Source organism: Ceratocystis lukuohia, assembly GCF_044167205.1.
Source record: "Ceratocystis lukuohia strain C4212 chromosome Unknown Supercontig5_pilon, whole genome shotgun sequence".
Taxonomy (NCBI): Eukaryota; Fungi; Ascomycota; class Sordariomycetes; order Microascales; family Ceratocystidaceae; genus Ceratocystis; species Ceratocystis lukuohia.
The window spans coordinates 2,757,630-2,776,190 of record NW_027263524.1 but is presented as its reverse complement, the minus strand read 5'-3'; the positions used below and the strand labels follow the sequence as shown (position 1 = coordinate 2,776,190).

Sequence of the window (18,561 nt, the reverse complement as noted above, 5' to 3'; positions counted from 1 at the left end):
TATGCCTATTTATATATCAGTGGGCAAATTGCCAAGGCAGCATCCCAAGCTATTGGCTTGTATACCTGCAGCAGAAGTCTGTAAGCTTCTTTGATTCCCCTTAATAGCAGTTGATTTTGCGGTATTCATGAGCTGTATTAACAATAATGGCAATTTTCCCAAGATATAAGAATGTGATTCTAGAGGCCCTTCTATACTTGAGTCTGAACCGGAACGGATTTCGTGCAGGCTGAAACTCCGCCATACATCATGTCCTTGAATAACGTTTGTCGTGGTTGAGGCATCGCCTGTATGTGGCTTGATTCTAGAATAAGATAATTTAATGCGTCGGGCCTTGCCGTGTCGCAGTTCCCTTGTCTTATTCGGGGACACTCACTTTTCTCAGTGTCTGCCCTTAACTTCGACAGTGCAAAAGCCTTGGCGGCATTCTAAGGATAAACTGGATAATATCTTCGAGTAGGGTTATAGTGATCTTAGAGAAAGAGGTCTGGCTTGCTCGGATGCAAGTGGTCGGTTGGAGCTGCACCTCGAATCTCGGATATGGAAATGATTGCCGGCAAGACATACCTCGTAGGGGAGAGGAGACTTGTTGGACTTGTGAATGCCACATATTACTAATGGTTAATTATATCTCGATTCCCTTGTTCTTCTTACTCAATCAGTAGAGCTCCAAGCTTAGCGATAGTTAGCCCCCCCTTAACGGAACTGCGACATCCAGTACTTAGGACCATAACACCAGCCTGAGACAGACACAAGTCTTCTAGCTATAGCCAGAAATACCACAATGTGCCCTGTGACGGTCGCCTTGACTCCCATCGAGTGCTGCTGTTGTAAAGGGCATTATCAGGGCACACGGCATGGTGGGATAGAATAACAAAAGGGCCGTGGTAAAGGAGGAGATGAAGCACCACAAATACAAGTAAAGGCCAATAGTTACCGTATGAGTGAATCCTTTGGAACCTGATTTCAACATACTAAGAAGCTGGTGATTAGTTGTTGGCAGATGAACTATTTTGCATCTAGACCGATGTCTCCTCGATTTGGTAATATCTCCTTCTATCCCTGCGATACAGAGCTTTTGGTGGGGGCGAAAGGCTGTATTGGGGGTAGCCGCATAATCATGGGTTCCTACTATTTACTAGCACATCCATATTATTGCACAGACGGAGCCACCCTTGCACCCTGCCCAGAATCGGCAAATAAAAATCCTGCCTAGTGTAGTATGGCGCGTTGTGGGTGTTGCGCCTGCGTCTATGATATGACAGTTGTAACCCTGCAGCTATTGACCACAGTAAACAAGCGCTATAATCAGTCACGTTGATGCATATAGATACGTGAGTCTCGTACATATAGCTATCCTAGAAATGTATGTCGATTTTTATGATTCTTAAAGCTTGATGAAGAAGGCAGCAAACTCTGTGACAGGCTTCTGAAGCTGGCGCTTCGTAAGTCTATCTCAGAGCGGGGTCAGGGTCAGCTTGTCATGTGACCCTGGACCCTAAAATCTACAGCGTGCTGGCATCACATTAATATTGTTAGCCATCTGTTGAATGGATAGCGGCGACAGCTACATGCGCCGCGCTGTTTCTTGGAGGCAGTTACTACGTGGGCATCACGTTTTTCTCCATGGGCATCAGGCTTATGTGGGCATCACATTTTACGCACTCTGATTGGCTGGAAATATGTCTGTTAGTGCATTCCATGCTCTGGAGTTCTGCCAATGTACCTCTCTCACTGGCCAATTCTATGGCTGATGGGACCGCCCGACCCACTAGCAGAGAAACTGAGCAAGGAAGAAGCGGCCAAGGCCTATCTTAAACTGCTCGAGAAGGAATCTCAGGACACAATCTGGGTCTACTCAGACGGCTCGCGTGACAGCGACAGAAACACGGGAGCTGGCTGGGCTGTTTACCACGGAGGCAAGACCCTGGCGCAAGGCTCCGGGGCATGTGGGAAGTACAGGGAAGTGGCGGACGCGGAAGCGATCGCAGCCCTCAGAGCAGTCAGAATCGCAGCAGAAGTTGCCCCACCACAAGCAGAGGGTCTGAATCTGTGCGTGGACAACCTGGGAGTAGCGAAGCGTATCAGCAAGTGAATGAGGAAGCCAGGCACTTCCCAACTCGAGGTCGACGAGATCAGGCGCATCCTTGCAAAGTGGGAAGGCGGAACGGAGTGCCTCTCGCTGGACAAGCCGGTCGGCAGGGTACACTGGGTCCCGGGGCACTGCGAAGTCCCAGGGAACGAAGCAGTGGACCAGCTGGCCAAAGCGGGATGCAAGAGTTCGGATCTGCTGGTTCCCGAGAGGACGATGTCTCTGGCGGCGGCGAGACGCTGGAAGAACGATGCATTCAGGGCCGACTTCAAGGACTGGATGAGAGACAACTGCCCAAACACCGACCACCTTGGAGGGGCGCTGGGAATCCCAAGGCCATACAAGCTGGACTGGATGAGAGGGCTGAACCGAGGCACCGTCGCGAGAATCTTGGCGGCGCGCTCCAAACACGGCGACTTTGAGGAGTACCACACCAGGTTCAACCATCAGGACGCCGAGACAAAGTGCCAAGTGCCAAACTGTGGCAAACCGAAGGATTTCAGTCACCCATGGGAGTGCATAGGCAACGCCACGAGACTGGTGGGGAGCTTCGTAAAGAAACTCCTCAGAGAGGATAGGTCTTGTAAGTACCTAGCGGAAAAATTAGACCCTAAATGGAGGGCGTGTCGAGTAGACACATGACAGGGGACGGGCTAGCACGGAGGGAGGAGGGGCGTTAGGATTTGTTTAGTGTTTACGAGAGGGTGAAGTTCACGGCTTTTGCTTGCTTCTTCTTTCTTGTTGTGTTTTGTGTTCTGTTCTAGTTCTTTCTCTTCTCTTCCTTTTTCCTTTTTCTTTTCTTTTCTTTTTTTTTTTTTGTAATTGTCGGCTACAGGAGGAGGGCGAGTAACAAGCTTGCTTGGGAGCATACGAGCTTCTCGCCGCCTGAGATCTGTGGTCAGCCTTGCAGAGGGTTAATTCTGTCCGGTAACCAACCCGGCGTCGTTTGATCTTAGTGATTCCAGTAGACGTTAAATATATTCAAATCAAATCAAATCAAATTCTATGGCTGATCCTTACACAAAGAAATGTAAAAGGAAGGGATACTCATTGTGTTGAAGACTTCACTCATTACCCTGACATATGATTTCTTTATGCTATGTTATTACTCTTAAGTACTATGATGCAGCTGCCCCTACTCAGGAAAACAACCTCATGACAGCCAGTAGAGTAAGGCAGAGAATGACTGTATAGAGGCTGAGGTCACCTAGGAGCTGGGGGATAATCCTCTCAGAACAGGAAGAAGGGTGTAGCTTTTCCCTTGGCTTGATTATGAGTGTTCCTATTCGCACCACAATAGTTTCCTACTCGCACATGAAAATTTAATGCCCCACTTAACACCGAATAATTGAACCAATAAAATAGTCGTTCCAGCCCCACTTTATAACATCCCTTTCCTCCTCGATTCAAGAAAAAGAAAGTCTACTCTGGGCCTCTTGCGCCGAATGTTGTATGTAGCCTCCTTCCATCCCTCTGCCTCCTGTGGTCCCTCCTGCAGTGTCTCCTGTGATACCTCTTGTGGTGCCTTCTTTGGTGATATCGTCAGTGTCATTTGCCGTGTTTCCGTCTTTCCTTTGCATTGAATTGTCTCCACATCCTGCTGATCCATCGCCGCAAGGCTATCGCCATACTCCCATTGACTGAGTTGGCGCCATATTGAAGCAGTTGTACGGCGGGAGCTTTGGTCTGGAATCGGCTGTATAACAGGGGATGGTGACGGGATGATTGTTTGACCTTCGTAGACAGACTGAGATGAGGGAAAGACACTTATTTCATCTGCACTGAAGGTTGCAGTGTTTCGAGGGCGCCCACGCCCACGTTGAACAACTTCTGGCTCCTGAATCAAGAATATATCGTTGTCCTCAGTGATTTTGTCGTCTAGCCACCAATACGAATCAATTTCGACCTTCAAAATAGCTTCTTTTCTGTCTTTTTTTGCCAGAATTTCATGGGCACCAGGCAAACCATATTGCTTCCGACAAATGCCAGCACAAGAGCGTATAAGAGGCTTACAAGAAGGCAGACCTGAATCCTGTACACCTGCAATATAGCGGTGTTGCTTAGCAAGAATATCAACACAGGCATATGATACTTCACGAGAGATATTGCCAAGCCAATTTGCTGTGTGACTTCGTCAAACACTCTCCTTTTGCTTAGAAACTTGATACTTAGTGCCAAGATAGCGTACAAATCACCTGATTTATCTAGTTTTTAGTGTACAAGTTTAAATCGTTAATAGACTTTAGAAGATGGGCTTTAGATTTCACTTGATTGTGATATTCATTTTCAGCTTCTTTACTCAAGTTTGGTTCCACTTTAAAAATCTATATGACTATTTTATTGGTCAGACTATTGTCAAATTGGTTATGTGATTGGTTCAATTACTTGGTGTTAAGTGGGGCATTAAATTTACACGTGCGAGTAGGAAACTATTACGGTGCGAATAGGAACAACTCTTTCCTTGCTACTACCCACATATATCGGGTCCCCAACTTGGCAGTTTGAGGAGAGAATTAGGAACTCCAATCAATTCAAGACTCGATAGAGGAAACTACTTTTAAATAATATTTATTCTTGTTGAGATGTGTGTGAATGAAAGTGTTGAGTTTTGGTGGGCGACTTTTTTTTTGCCTGACGAAAGGGTGGGGTTGTCGAAAGGGTGGTGGTGCATGGTACTACCTGACATGCCCTTACATTATCAGCAGGCTTGCCACATGCACCACAGTGCTGAATCTCTGGTCTTGTAGAATAGATCTTAAATGTTGAATCAGTTGGTTTATTAAAGGGTTCAAGTCTATGCTACGTCCTGGCACGATTCCTTTTGTATTGTGGTGTCAATCATGTCACGTGATCAGCCACAATAGGTTCGGATAAGTGGGGCACGTATGGGACGCCACTTAACATATATACCGCGCCACGCAACAGGTCTAAGCGGCCTTCCCCAACCAACCACTTCTCGATAATTCGGCCACTACCTGTCATCAAGGGGCTCATGTAGATTGGACGAATTTGGTGGCATACAAAACCAGACCATCTTATTCCCCTCACAATATCTGTCGAATCCGATAGAGTGGTGACTTTCACGGCCATCGAGGATTAAGAGACAATAGTGACCATTTGATCGCTTGGGTGTACAGTGATCGATGATTAAGCCACTTGAGACCAGTCTCGTTATTGATCCCGCGAATTTGGGTCGTCGCAATGACCTAATCGCTTGGAAGGTTGCTTTCCCAGTATCAGATAGTGAGGTGATATTGGCCTCCACTGATGATAAGCGGCGGGATCGCCCAGCCATTTGCATTAATCGCTTGAATGACCACAATCCATTCTGTTGCAGGCTGTGCGCCTACAGTCGATATGGATCACAGAGCAAGGAGTGCACAGACAACTGGCGACCATGGATGACAAATGGCGCAGAGAAAACTCTGCTAGAGGGAAGCAAGAAATACAAATAGGACAACAGGCACTTAGTTTTAGTTTTCTCCTTCTTTCTTTCTTTCTTCAGATTTTTCTAAATAAAACGCTTTACGGTATTTTCATTGAGCAATCGATGTCAAGCACCGGCAACACATTCCCTGTTTCCATGCTGCATTAACTTTGGCTTCCCATCCCCATCTTTGTCTGTGACGACTATTCTGTTCTGAATCAAGCCCATCATAAAACCCGTCTCATCGATGTTATAGAAATCATCCAACTATATGCCATACTTCACATACAACAGTAGGTATTAGAAGGACGTACTGAATTTCTTGTGAAGAAGAGAAAGAAGGAATAAGTGATTGTTGAAGTTGTTCTGTATCTCCGAGGAGCACATCTCAGCAGGCCGGTTTATATATTCACTACCATGTTCTAGACCCTTGATGTCTGATACTAACCCTAGCGTTTGGGCGAACTGGATCAGGGTCAGCAATCCTGGTAACCCTGACTTAGGTTACTGACAACTCCACGAGCTTAAACCAGTTACGTCGCCGGTACAATGGTATTCAATCTCGGCATGACTGGATTCCCAAATCACGAAAGCTATCTGATCTAGAAGAGCAGACTATTGTAAAGTTCATTATTGACCTGGATTCGCAAGGATTTCCTCCGCGACTTCGTGGTGTTAAAGAAATGGCTAATAAACTGCTCGCCGACTGCGACGCGTCACCTGTTGGTAAGCGCTGGGCTTCCAACTTCGTCAAGCGACAACCCACAATGGTTAGACCGGTAATGAGACAGGTCTTGAGTGACTTAAGCACTTTGATCGGCATACAAAGGCACGATCTAGTGGTCGCTATCGCCTTCTGATCTTTGATGGTTATGAAAGCCACCACTCAGTTGACTTTTAGACACAGTGCAAGGACAACAACATTATCACACTTTGCCTGTCATCTCATTCATCTCATATACTCCAGCCTCTTGACATTGGCTGCTTTGGACCTCTCATGAAGGCCTATGGTCGAGAAATCGAGCATCTCATCAGGTGCTCGATAACTCACGTTTCCAAGACTGATTTCCTTCTGGCGTTTTATGCTGCCCACCAAGCAGCTATGACGGAAAGCAATATTAAGGAGGGATTTAGAGGCGCTGGAATCATTCCTCTAGATCCAGAAAGTGTGATATCTAGGCTTGACGTGCAGCTACGGACTCCAACACTGATCGAGGAGGAGGCCGGCCTCCCCGACCCTTGGGTTTCTAAGACGCCAAAAACAGTGCTAGAAGCCAATTCTCAATCTGGATATCTTGAAAAGCGAGTTAGAAGGCATCAAAGCAGCTCCCCGACATCAATTATCCAGACAGTTAAGTCATTTTCAAAAGGAATGAACACAACAATGTGCCAGAACACCTTGTTGAAGTCCGAGGTCCAGATCCTTCGACAGGCAAATGAGACCCTTAGCAGGCGTCATAGAACAAAAAGGACTGAGCTACGGTATAGAGGGGAGATGACTATGGATGAGGGAAGAAGTGAGATTGATCAGAAAGACGTTGATGCGCAGGTGATGGCAGAATTATCCCGAAGTGGTGGTCAGGGAAGGTTGGGACTAGCGAGGGTAAGGCAGTGTGGAACTTGTGGTAAGGCTGGTCATGATTCAAGAATTTGTCAAAAAGTTGCTACAGTGTCTATGGCAGAGCATAACACTCAGTTTCAATTGATTAGATGTTTTGTGTTTTTATGGTCTGTTTTGTCTTTAGGGTCGATATTTTTGGTGCATTCGCTTATCATTGACGTTACCAAATCAACGGAACATAGATCTAGATGCAAGATAGTACAGCTGCCTAACAACCAACTACCAGCTTCTTAGTCTTTGAAGTCAGGCTCGAAATGATTCACTCACACGGTAACTATTAGCCTGAACTTATATTTGCAATGCTTCATCTCCTCCCTTACCACGGCCCTTTTGTTAATATATCCCACCATGTCATGCACCCTAATGATGCCCTTTACAACAGCAGCACTCAATGCGAGTCAACGCGACCGTCACAGGGCACATTGTGGTATTACTGGCTATAGCTAGACGTCGTGTGTGTGTGTCTAAGGCTGGTGTTATGGTCCTAAGTACTGGATGTCGCAGTTCCATTAAGGGGGGGCTGACTGTCGCTAAGCTTGGAGCTCTACTGGTTGAGTAAGAACAACGTAATCGAGATAAAATAAACCATGAGAAATATGTAGCATTCACAAGCCCCCAACGAGTCTCCTCTCCCCGCAATCTTTTCCATATGCGAGACTCAAGATGCAGCTCCAACTGACCACTTGCATCCGAGCAAGCTGGACCTCGTTCTCAAAGATTATCGTAGCCATACTAGAAGATGTTGTCTGTTTTATTGTGAGAATGCTACCAAGGCTTTTGCACTCTCGAAGTTGAGGGCAAGCATTGAGAAAAGTGTCGCTGAATGAGATAAGGGAACTACGACACAGAAAGGCCTGTGGCATTAAATTGTCTTGCTACATATAGGCACTGCCTCAACCACAACTAACATTGTTCAAGAACATGATGTATAGCCGAGTTTCAGCCTGCACAAAATCTGCTGGAGTTAAGACTCAAGTACAGAAGGGCCCTTAGAAACACATGCCCATAACGTGACTTATAGCCCCGTGGATGATTGTCCAAAGCTTCAATCCGAGTGATTTTGTTACATAGGACATGAAAATACAGTTATAGAGCCCAGGCTACTTTTAGTCCTTCAGCCTATCATGACCAAAAGCACAGTATCTGACAAGCTACTAAAATCTACAATATTCATCACAAATACACTGGGGAGTAGAATAGACGGCGCACTCAACGCGAAACTCTTGCTAGTTCTGTGAAGCTTGCTATATCCATTGAAAAACCTGTATTCACACTTATCTCAAATCCGCATTCATGAGGCTCCTCGTCCCCCCCTTTTCGACTGAGTGGTGTGGAAGGTATAGATGATCAGTCAGTCTCCTTCCAGAACACCAAAAACAACCCATCGACCAGCATTGGGCCTGCAACTGTGTTTCCCCGCCTGTGGGCCATGCCATGTGAGAATGAGTTGATGATATTTATGGATGGAGATGGCATGAGAGTAACGTAACACTTGTATAACTTGATGAAAAAAAAGAAAAGTTATTCTTGGGCTAGACGAGAAAACAGTTAGGGTGAATGCAAGGGCTTCTATAGGAGACAAGGTTAGTCGCCGTTCTCTGTTGGCTGGACTAGAAGCTTAGCCATGAACGGAGTTCGGTATAATTTAATGTGCACTTTCCCGGAAAGATTTCATAGACCTCACTTATAGAGATAATTTGGGGGCTATGACAACTCTGTTATCGTGTGTCTCGATGCCGAGGTGAACATAGCTGCTATATATCGTTTTTAGATCTACGGCATTCTTGATTTGGTGACCTCTTTCACATTCTTGATGCCAACGTAGGTCTAGCGACGTAGAAAGAGTAGCATAATTGAACGTGCTTAGACCTACCTGAGAAGCGTCTAGACAAGTATATATGAGTGCCTCACCGCAACATATGGGTTCTTTTCTTTCTTCTCCAGAACATCGGCTTATACCTCTCATACCTCGACTTCGCTCATAGCCTCTTCTTGAGCCTTCTTACTACTCTTTTCTTCTTCAATCCTTAATTTTTTGTTACAATCTCTTTGCCATTGCGAAGTCCCCTCTACAAATCATTAACCAGAAACTACAACTCGACCATCATGCAACGCTGGACTGTTACCCTACTTCTCGCCTTTGCTGCCGGTGTTCTGGCAGCTCCTTCTGGCAACGTTCAAAATGTTGGCGAGAACACAAACCTTGATGGCGATGTCGGTGTTGCTAGACGTGACATACACTGCTCTTTCGCAGGTTCGGTTTGTATTTGCACTGGCGATGATGGTGTATCTTTCGAGGTTCCTGATTCGTGGTGCTAGCGGTAGGAGTTTGTCAGCCTTTGGTAGAACTACCCTCAGCATAGAGATAGCTAGGACCAGGATAAGATTGGCGATGAATAACAGTCCTCACCTCCTAAACTATCTTTCCCACAACTATTTGAGTTAAACTATACTACCAAAAATGTATTCGTGCGTGAGTGTCTAAGAACAGCTCGATGTTGAACTGGTGGAATGCTTTGGCGAAATTTTGGATGGCTTGTGTTCAACCTTCGCTTTTAGCAAGCTACAGTCCAGGAAGTTGTAGCAAGACCCTGAACTTAACTTGGAAGAACTGGTGATCGATTTCCAACTTGGCTTGTTAATCTCACCAAGTGGCGCAGCCACAGTTACTGCAAAAGAGATCAATTTATAGTATGTATCCTGTCCTTAGTTGTCATGCTATATTTATTCAGTTCATATTCTTTGTGCTATCTCTAACCTTGAATGCTCATATTTTGAGTGTAAACAGCGGCAGTCGGAGAATGTTTACCCAGTCCACATCAGTCATTCAACTCGTTGTATCCTTGATTGTTTAGCCTCAAATTAGAGATCCGACCGTCACATCCTTGGGATGGAACGTTTAGCGGATGTTCTTCCTCCGTATGCCTAGTTTCCCAGGTCGGCGTGTTTCAACCTTGAATAAATCTCGGTGTTCATTTGCATCGCTGGTGTTTTGAGCCCTTACTAGCAATGTAGATGTAGCAAATGCACTAGATAAAGGTATGTTAAAAAATACATACATACATACTAGATAGAGGTAAATAATGTAGTGGAAATTATGTATTGCAAAGCCCTGAATACTTAAGGGGGCATGCCTTCGAAGTAATTGTATGGCCAACCTGATGACACTTGCTACATTTTGAAGCTTTCCTTTTCGTAGGCCCAACTTTCTTAAATCCAGACAGCTCACACTTCGTACTTGTGACCGGCTGAGTAGGTGTTTTGAAAGTCAGACACTTCCATCGCTCTAATTCTGCGTTGTCTGCTACGTAGTCTGCTGTACCATTTGCATTTACAGCATTTAAAGCCTCTGCTACAGCGTCTGTCTCCATCTCTATCTGGTGCATCTGTAGTCTGCTTGCTGGTGCTGCCAAGGGCTCACAGCAAAATCTTCATTAGGTAATCCAAAAACAGGGGGGAGGGGAGCGAAGATAGGGGGGCGCGGATATAGGCGTCGCCAAGACAAGGGGGACGGCGCATCGAAGAAAATAAGCAGCGCGTTGTGAGTGTTACGCCTGCGTCTATGATACGGCAGTTGTAACCCTGCAGCTATTGACCACAGTAAACAAGCGCTATAATCACTCACGTTGATGCATATAAATACGTGAGTCTCGTATGAATAGCTATCCTAAAAATGTATGTCGATTCTCCGATTCTAAAAGCTTGATGAAGAAAGAAGCAACCTCTGTGACAGACTTACGAAGCTGGCGCTTCGTAAGTCTATCTCAGAGCGGGGTCAGGGTCCGATTGTCATGTGACCCTGAACCCTAAAACCTACAGCGTGTAGCCGCCCCCGATTTGTACTACATGATTAGTGGCTTGATAGCCAAGGGGGGGTGTATAAAACTGCACTGGTTTCTAGCCCCCACTAGCTGTACACTATGAGGCTTAATAAAACCGTGGGTATCTGTGGGTTAAATCACAAGGGACCTCGGAGGATCATGTAAGGTTATGCTTTCAGTATAGCCTACCCATCATAACAAGGAAGTATAGTACTATGATCAATTAGGCCTCTAGTTCATGATAATGGCTTTATTATAGTGATGGGTACCCATGACCCTGTTGTGCCCCCATCTACCAAGGAGGGGTTGCTTTTGCAATGCGAATTACGCGGAGATCCCGTTTAAGCGATGTTCTATTCGTCTAAGACTCAGTAAGTTACTTTGATAGAACCCACAGTGCCGCTGATATCTACTGTACAGCTGTCATCACCAAGCTGAGAATTACAAGAAACTTTTGTTCTCTTGTCTACCACATGGTAGCCTCAAAGGACATTCTGTCAGTCATCCAGTGTAACATACATGGCACAATACTTCATCTCCTCCTTCACCACAGCCCTTTTGTTAATCTATGCCACTATGCCATGCATCCTAAAGGTGCCCTTTACAACAGCAGCACTCGATGTGACATTTGAGATGCAGCTCCAAGAAACCACTTGCATCCAAGCAATCTGGATGCTAGGCTAGCCTGTTGGCACAAGCCCTCTTTCTCGAAGATCACGATAACCCTACTGGAAGATATTATCTATTAGATCCTTGTAATGCTACCCAAGCCCTTACACTTTTGAAGTTAAGCTCAGGCATTGAGAAAAGTGCCCCCAAATAAAATGAGAGAACTACAACATGGCAAGGGCTGTGGGATTAAATTATCTTGTTCTAGACTCAAGCCACATATAGTCGCCGACTACATCACAATCAATGAAATTCAAGGATGTCATGTAGAGGTAGGTTTCTGCGTTAATGAAAGCTGCTTGAGCACAGAGTCAAGTATAGAAGTGCCTCTAGAATCGCATGTCTATATCTTGGGAAATTCCCATTATTGTTCACATAGCTGATGAATACCTCAAACACCACTGCTATTAATGAGAATTAAAGAAGCTGATGCCCCTGGTAGTGTGGTGTCTGTTGAGGGTCTACTAGCCATTAGCCTGAGATGCTGTCTTGGGAATTTGCCCACTCATACATTGGAATAATTGGGAGTGAACAGAATAATGCGACTTATAAGCCAGTGTATACTCACCCCAAGGTGGAGGAATGTCTTCCTGCGTAGATGAAATTCTAGCTACAGGGCCTAGGCTACTGTTAGTCCTTTAGCCTACCAATACCAGAAACACAGTATCTGACACGCTACTAAGCACAGAATATTGATGGTAAATGCACTGCAGAGTAGAATGAATGGACTATACACTCAAGGTGAAGCTGTTGTTACCTCTGTGAACCTTGCTCTCTCCATGAAGTTACCATGCACCACCACCCTTTCGTCAGGCAAAAAAGAAATCGCCCAACAAAACTCAACATTTTCATGCACACATATCTCGACGAGAATAGAGATTATTTCAAGTGAGTTTCTTCTATCAAGTAGCGAATTCATCGGTGTCTGTCAGAACATGACTAACCAGACATGGAGGAAAGGAAGCGTAATCATAAACCCAAGTATAAATATCTCATAGTCGAAGTACTCAGGGGTGGACGAAGGAGAGAGGGAAGAATCAATACAAGCAATTCTACAACAGAGGAAAGCATACCAATTCAGCGAACCACTAGGTCTGCGACACGAGCCAAAAGACCAAAGGTTCAATAGAGATATCAATGGCAAACTCAAATGAGGTTAGAATTTACAAACGACTTTTATTTTGGCCAGATTCTGTGTGAATGAAATAGCTGAGTTTTGGTGGTGGAATTGTTTTTTTGCTTGACGAAAGGGTGGTGGTGCATGGCAAAGCAATGGCTGATCGATTACTTACAGACCACAATGCATCACCAGTTGGCAAGCATTAGGCTTCAAACTTTATCAGTCGACAACCAGGCCTCAAGATATGTGTTTTTCACAAACATGACCACTGGATGGCTAAGTGTGAAGATCTAGTCGTTATCTATTGCTGGGTTAAGCTTGAGGAGAAGACAGTTGCAAAGTATGGCATATGGTTAGATGACTTCTACAATATCGATGAGACTAGTTTTATGATGGGCTTGATTCAGAACAGGATAGTCGTCACAGGCATAGATATGTGTGGGAGGCCAAAGTTAGTGCAGCCTAGAAATAGGGAAAAGATTACAGTCATTCAAGAGATTAATGCAGATGCCTGAGCGATCCCACCAATCAGTGCAGGCCAATATCACCTCACCACCTGGTACTTGACCCAAACTTGGTTGACTGATGGTGAAACTAGCCTCGAGTGGCTTAAGCACTTCGATCACTACATATCCAAGTGATCAAACGGTCTTTATCGTCTCCTAACTTTTGATGATCACGAGGTAGAGCTGCCAAACCTTTGGGTTAAAAAGACCCTAAAGACGGCGCTTAAAGCTCAATTTTAGTCTGAATACCTCGAGAGACAAGTTGAAAGGCACATAAGTAGCTCCCCAGCGTCAATTCTAGAGGGCATAGGCTCTTCCTGTAAGAGAACAAAGATAGTTATGAATGAGGTAGACTTATTGAAGGCTGGAGTCAAAGACCTTGAACTGGCGAATGAGATGCTAAGTCGGCGCCGGTGGTCAAAAAAAGCCCGACTGCAGAAAAGAGGGACAATGAGAGTCGAGGAAGGAAATCAAGCAATTGATCAAATAGATGTGGATGCACACATGGGGGCTGAATCATCGAGAAGTGGTGGTCGGGGAAGGCCTTCCTTAGACCAAGAACTCAGCATTGTGGTGTCTGTGGCATGCCTGGTCATAATACAAGGACACGTCATGTAGTATTCCGGACATATTGGGAAGAGTATAGAGAATAATTTGTCTGCTTAAGTAATTTGTTTTGTTCTTTATTGCAATTTCTTTCTCGAGAGTTCAAGAAGTGCGGTGCATGCTTGTGATCTGAGTGAACTATCATGATGATGATGATGAAAATGGAGAGGAAAACGACAAATACGAGGAGATTGTGGGACACAATATACTAAACATGATCCGATGCTTCAAAACTTGATACAACTACAATGTATTCTAATTCTCTCTTCTTGGGCTTTACTGTTCGGTGACTCGGACTATCCTATAGCGTAAGCACCGCTTTATAGAACCCATGGCTAGGGAAATTAGCAGGACCTCGCTAGAGGGTACCGGAGTTTCCCGAGAGCTTTTTCCAAGGAGCGGCTGATATTCGTCTTGGATAAGACCCTTTATTGGACCTGATCAGCGCTTTTCTAAAGTCCATAAAGTCCAAGAGGTCGCTGTGCTAACCAAGTAACAGGCACAATGCACTGGCTTCGTACACGAAAGTGTAAGAAATGTTGCAAGTGCTAGGCCCAATCCACTCAAGTGGACATGGTGGTTTTGTAATCAGATGAACTGAGTAAGTATAGGATACCTACCAAGCATAGGATACATACTATATCTTGACCTCTATTGCTGTAATTGTGACCATGTAACTTGGGGAGATCAACATGCTAAGTTGGAAATCGATCAATGGCTCGTTCAAGTTCAGCTTAGGATCTTGCTACAACTCGCTACACTGTAGCTTGCTAAAGGCAAAGGTCGCACAGCATTAATTCAAAATTCACCAAATCATTACACTATTTCAACATCGAGCAGTTGTTGGACGCTCATATATGAATATATTTCTAGTAGCATAGCTTAACTCAAGTATTTGTTGGAACGATAGCTCAGGAGGTTAGGACTGCTATTCATTGCCAATCTTATCCTAATCGTGGCTACCTCTATGCTGAGGGTAGTTCTACAAAAGGCTGACAAACTTCTACTCCAGGCACCACAAATCAGGAACCTCAAAGGTTACATCATCCTCGTCAACGCACATACAAACTTCGTCAATAAAAAAGCAATTTATTTCCCCACGTCCAACGGTACTGGGATCAGTATCAGTCCGTTTAGCATTGGTGGCACTTTGAACGCTGCTAGGACGAGCTGCTAGAGCACTGGCAGCAAAGGCGAGAAGTAGAGTAACAGTCCAGCGTTGCATGATTGTCGAATTATAGTTTCTGGTTAACGATTTGTAGAGGGGACTTTGCAATGGCAAAGATGTTGTAAACAAATTAAGGATTGAAGAGGAAGAGAGAGGTAAGAAGGCTCAAGAAGAGGCTGCGAGCTAAGTGGAGGTATTGGAAGTATGGAACTGATGTTGTAGAGAAAGAAGAGAAGAAGATATATGTTGCGAGGCAATGGACTCTTATATACTTGTCCCGGTGTTTCTCAAGTAAGCCTAGACACATTCAATCATTCCACTGTTGCTACATGGGTACCATGAATTTCGTATACCTAACAACAATTCACAGCAGCTATGTTCACCTCAGCATCGAGGCACAGGATAATAGAGTTGTCATGGCTCGCATATTATCTCTTCAAGTTGGATCTCCAGCAAGTTTCCAGGAAAGTAGAAATTCAATTACAACGAACTCCTTCTGTACCTCAGCTTTGAATCTGGCCGACGGAGGACGAAGACTAACCTTGTCTTCCACAGAAGCACTGGAATTTACGCTTCCCGTTTTCTCGTCTGGCTCTAGAGTAAACTGTTTTTTTTCATCTTGTCTTGTCATATGATTATTCTGTTACTCCAAAACCATCTTCTCCATCGACATCTACAACTCATTCTGGCATAGCACGGCCCATAGGCGAGCAAACGCAGTTGCAGGCCCAATGCTGACCGATGGGTTGTGTTTAGTAATCTGGAAGGGGACTGATCATCTATCCCTTCCACACCGCTCGTTCGAAAGGGGCGGCGAGGGGCCTCATGAATACGGATTTGACACAAGTGTGACTAAAGGTTTTTCAATGGAGAGACCAAGCTTCACAGAACTAGCAAGAGCTTCGCTTTGAGTGCGCCGTCCATTCATTCTACTCCTCGTTGTATTTGTAATAAATATTGTAGACCCTAGTAGCTTGTCGGAACTGTGTTTTTGGTCTTGATAGACTGAAGGACTAAGAGTAGCCTAGGCCTTGCAGCTGGAATTGCATCTTTTTGAACCTGATTTCCACAAACAAACAAGCCGGTGGTTGGCTGTTAGGCAGATCTACTATCTTGCATCAGTATATTTGCCCTGTGGATTTGGTGTGATCTATCCCCTCGTCTTTGCAATCAAGAGCTTTTGATATGGGCGAGAGGCCGAACTGGGGGTAGCCACGAAATCACAGATTCGGACTCTATACCACCACACCCATATTATGGTATACGCGGAGCAACTCTGAGACCCTGCCTAGAATCGACCCATGAAACTCTCGACACGCAAGACATGTAGTGAAATCGCGTAAAGACTAGCTATCTGTTGAATAGATGGCTCATGAATTTCTAATTCTACTCGGCCATATCGATCGAGTTCGTCTTTTCCCTTTAGCACTACATTTACACAATGTATGTCACACTAGACGACTGACGGGGGCGTCCATTGAGGTTATGATGTAGTAGAAAGGCGATCAACAATCGCATGTAATCCTTAGCTTGTTGATGATGGTTGCACAGTAGATATCGCCGGCACCATTGCTTGAATCGGAGCCACTTGCTCAGTCTTATACGCATAGAACATCGCCGAAACGAGGTCTCCGCGTAACAATAGGTTCGGATAAGTGGGGCACGTATGGAACGCCACTTAACATATATACCGCGCCACTGTAGGGTTTAGGGTTCAGGGTCACATGACAATCGGACCCTGACCCCGCTCTGAGATAGACCTACGAAGCGCCAGCTTCGGAAGTCTGTCACAGAGTTTGCTTCCCTCTTCATCAAGCTTTTAGAATCAGAGAATCGACATACATTTTTAGGATAGCTATTCATACGAGACTCACGTATTTATATGCATCAACGTGAGTGATTATAGCGCTTGTTTACTGTGGTGGCAGCAGTCAAAAATCCTCTTTCTATCCTGTTGTCTGCAATCTGAAGTTACAGACAGGCCTTTCTTTGTTTCCAAAAGATTTAACTCATGAAAGCATGTCCTACTTATTAAGTTAGTAGCATATATATTCAGAATATCGATAGGTGACGCTCTTTTCTACTACGATGCTTCAAAACCTAACGAAACTACGAGGTACTGTAATTCTCTCTTTTCGGGCTTTTCTGTTCAGTGACTCGAGCTATTTTATAGCGTAAGCGCCACTTCAAAAAACACTCGGCTAGGGCTCGCTATAACCGTTAGAACACCCTAGTTTCCCGAGAGCTTTTTCCAAGGAGCGGCCAATGTTCCATCTTGGCTACAACCTTCTAATGGCCCCGACCAGCGCCTTTCCAAAGTCTAAGAGATATGACCTAAACGTCCTTGTACTAACTAAGGAACAGGCGCTATGCACTGGCTTCTTACATACATGTTGTAAGAAATTTTGCAAACGCTAGGCCTAATAGACTAGCCCTCTACACAAGAGGACATCATGATTTTGTAGTACCCTCCATTTCAGACCGTCATTGGGCCTATCCGCTGGAATTTCCGGATGCCATAAGCTTTTGGTTGAGAAATTGGCCAATTCCCAGAGACTCTCCCGTCATAGAGTGCATTTCACATAGTTGTTGCCACTTCACAAGCCTTAGCATAAGCTCTAATGAAATCGACCTTATCCACTTGGAGCAGAATCAGTCAGGGAAGTATGCTTTTCTAGTTCTCGGCGATATGCAGCTTTGCGGACATTACACACTCTATTGCAGTACAGAATGATTAATCTAGCATCAGACTCGTCATTAGGCTTGGTTTGAGGCAAAAAGATTCTTTAAAGCCATTCAACTCTGATGTAGTCATCAGCCCACCCATTGGGTGAAGTTATGTAATGCCAGTCAGCTATCTTCCTGAATTTATCAAAAGCCGATGCTTCTGAATTCATTTATCTTTGAATGTTATGTCAAGAGCTAAGCCGACACTGTAAACAGCAGTAGCTTTGATGAATGGGGTTCAATTTTGAGTTTGTGGTCCCTTGAGAAACCCTTTCACTTCAGGTTCACGCTTCCAACTACTCGGCTATCCAGCCCTAACAAAGATAGTCCAGTCGGTCAAATTTCGAAGCTATAGTGAAAGCAAAATTAGAGACTTGCCAAAACCGATCATGGTGCCTCGTTCATGTACCAATGAACTATTTTAGATGCAAATGATTCGAACTTGTTTGCTTCCTGATGTCTATGAATCTTGGTCTTAAGATCTGGGTGATTATCAATGAATCTAGCTACCTAGTTGCATTTGAATTCCAGTTAGTCGCCTTGTTGTCTTAGGAGGCCCATAACTCAAACACGAATCCGATTGTGGGATGCCCAACTTGGAAGTTTGAGAATAGAATTAGGAATTAATACGTGATAGAAAAAACTACGTTTAAATAATCTTGATTGTCGTCGAGATGTGTGCTAATGAAAGTCTTGAGTTTTGGTGGGCGATTCTTTTTGCCTGACGAAAGGGTGGTGTTGCGTGGTAGTATTTAGAACATTGTGAGCTTCAATTTCTACATGGATAGTATAGTATGCCTTCGT

The 18,561-nt window shown here is 44.8% G+C and overlaps 2 protein-coding genes across 2 annotated transcripts; one reads left to right on the top strand and one right to left on the bottom strand.

The window, feature by feature from the left end:
• Positions 1–1,858: 1,858 nt before the first annotated feature.
• Positions 1,859–2,539, bottom strand: HOO65_050587 (putative double-stranded RNA/RNA-DNA hybrid binding protein; the record flags this gene model as incomplete). Its single annotated transcript, XM_071000953.1, has 1 exon — positions 1,859–2,539. The coding sequence occupies one exon, from the start codon at positions 2,537–2,539 to the stop codon at positions 1,859–1,861; it is 681 nt and encodes a 226-aa protein (XP_070858646.1).
• Positions 2,540–9,246: 6,707 nt separating this feature from the next.
• On the top strand, positions 9,247–9,459 carry HOO65_050586 (uncharacterized protein; the record flags this gene model as incomplete). The annotated part of the gene is made up of 1 exon (XM_071000952.1): positions 9,247–9,459. One exon carries the CDS (start codon positions 9,247–9,249, stop codon positions 9,457–9,459), a length of 213 nt encoding a protein of 70 aa, XP_070858645.1.
• Between the last annotated feature and the right edge of the window lie 9,102 nt (positions 9,460–18,561).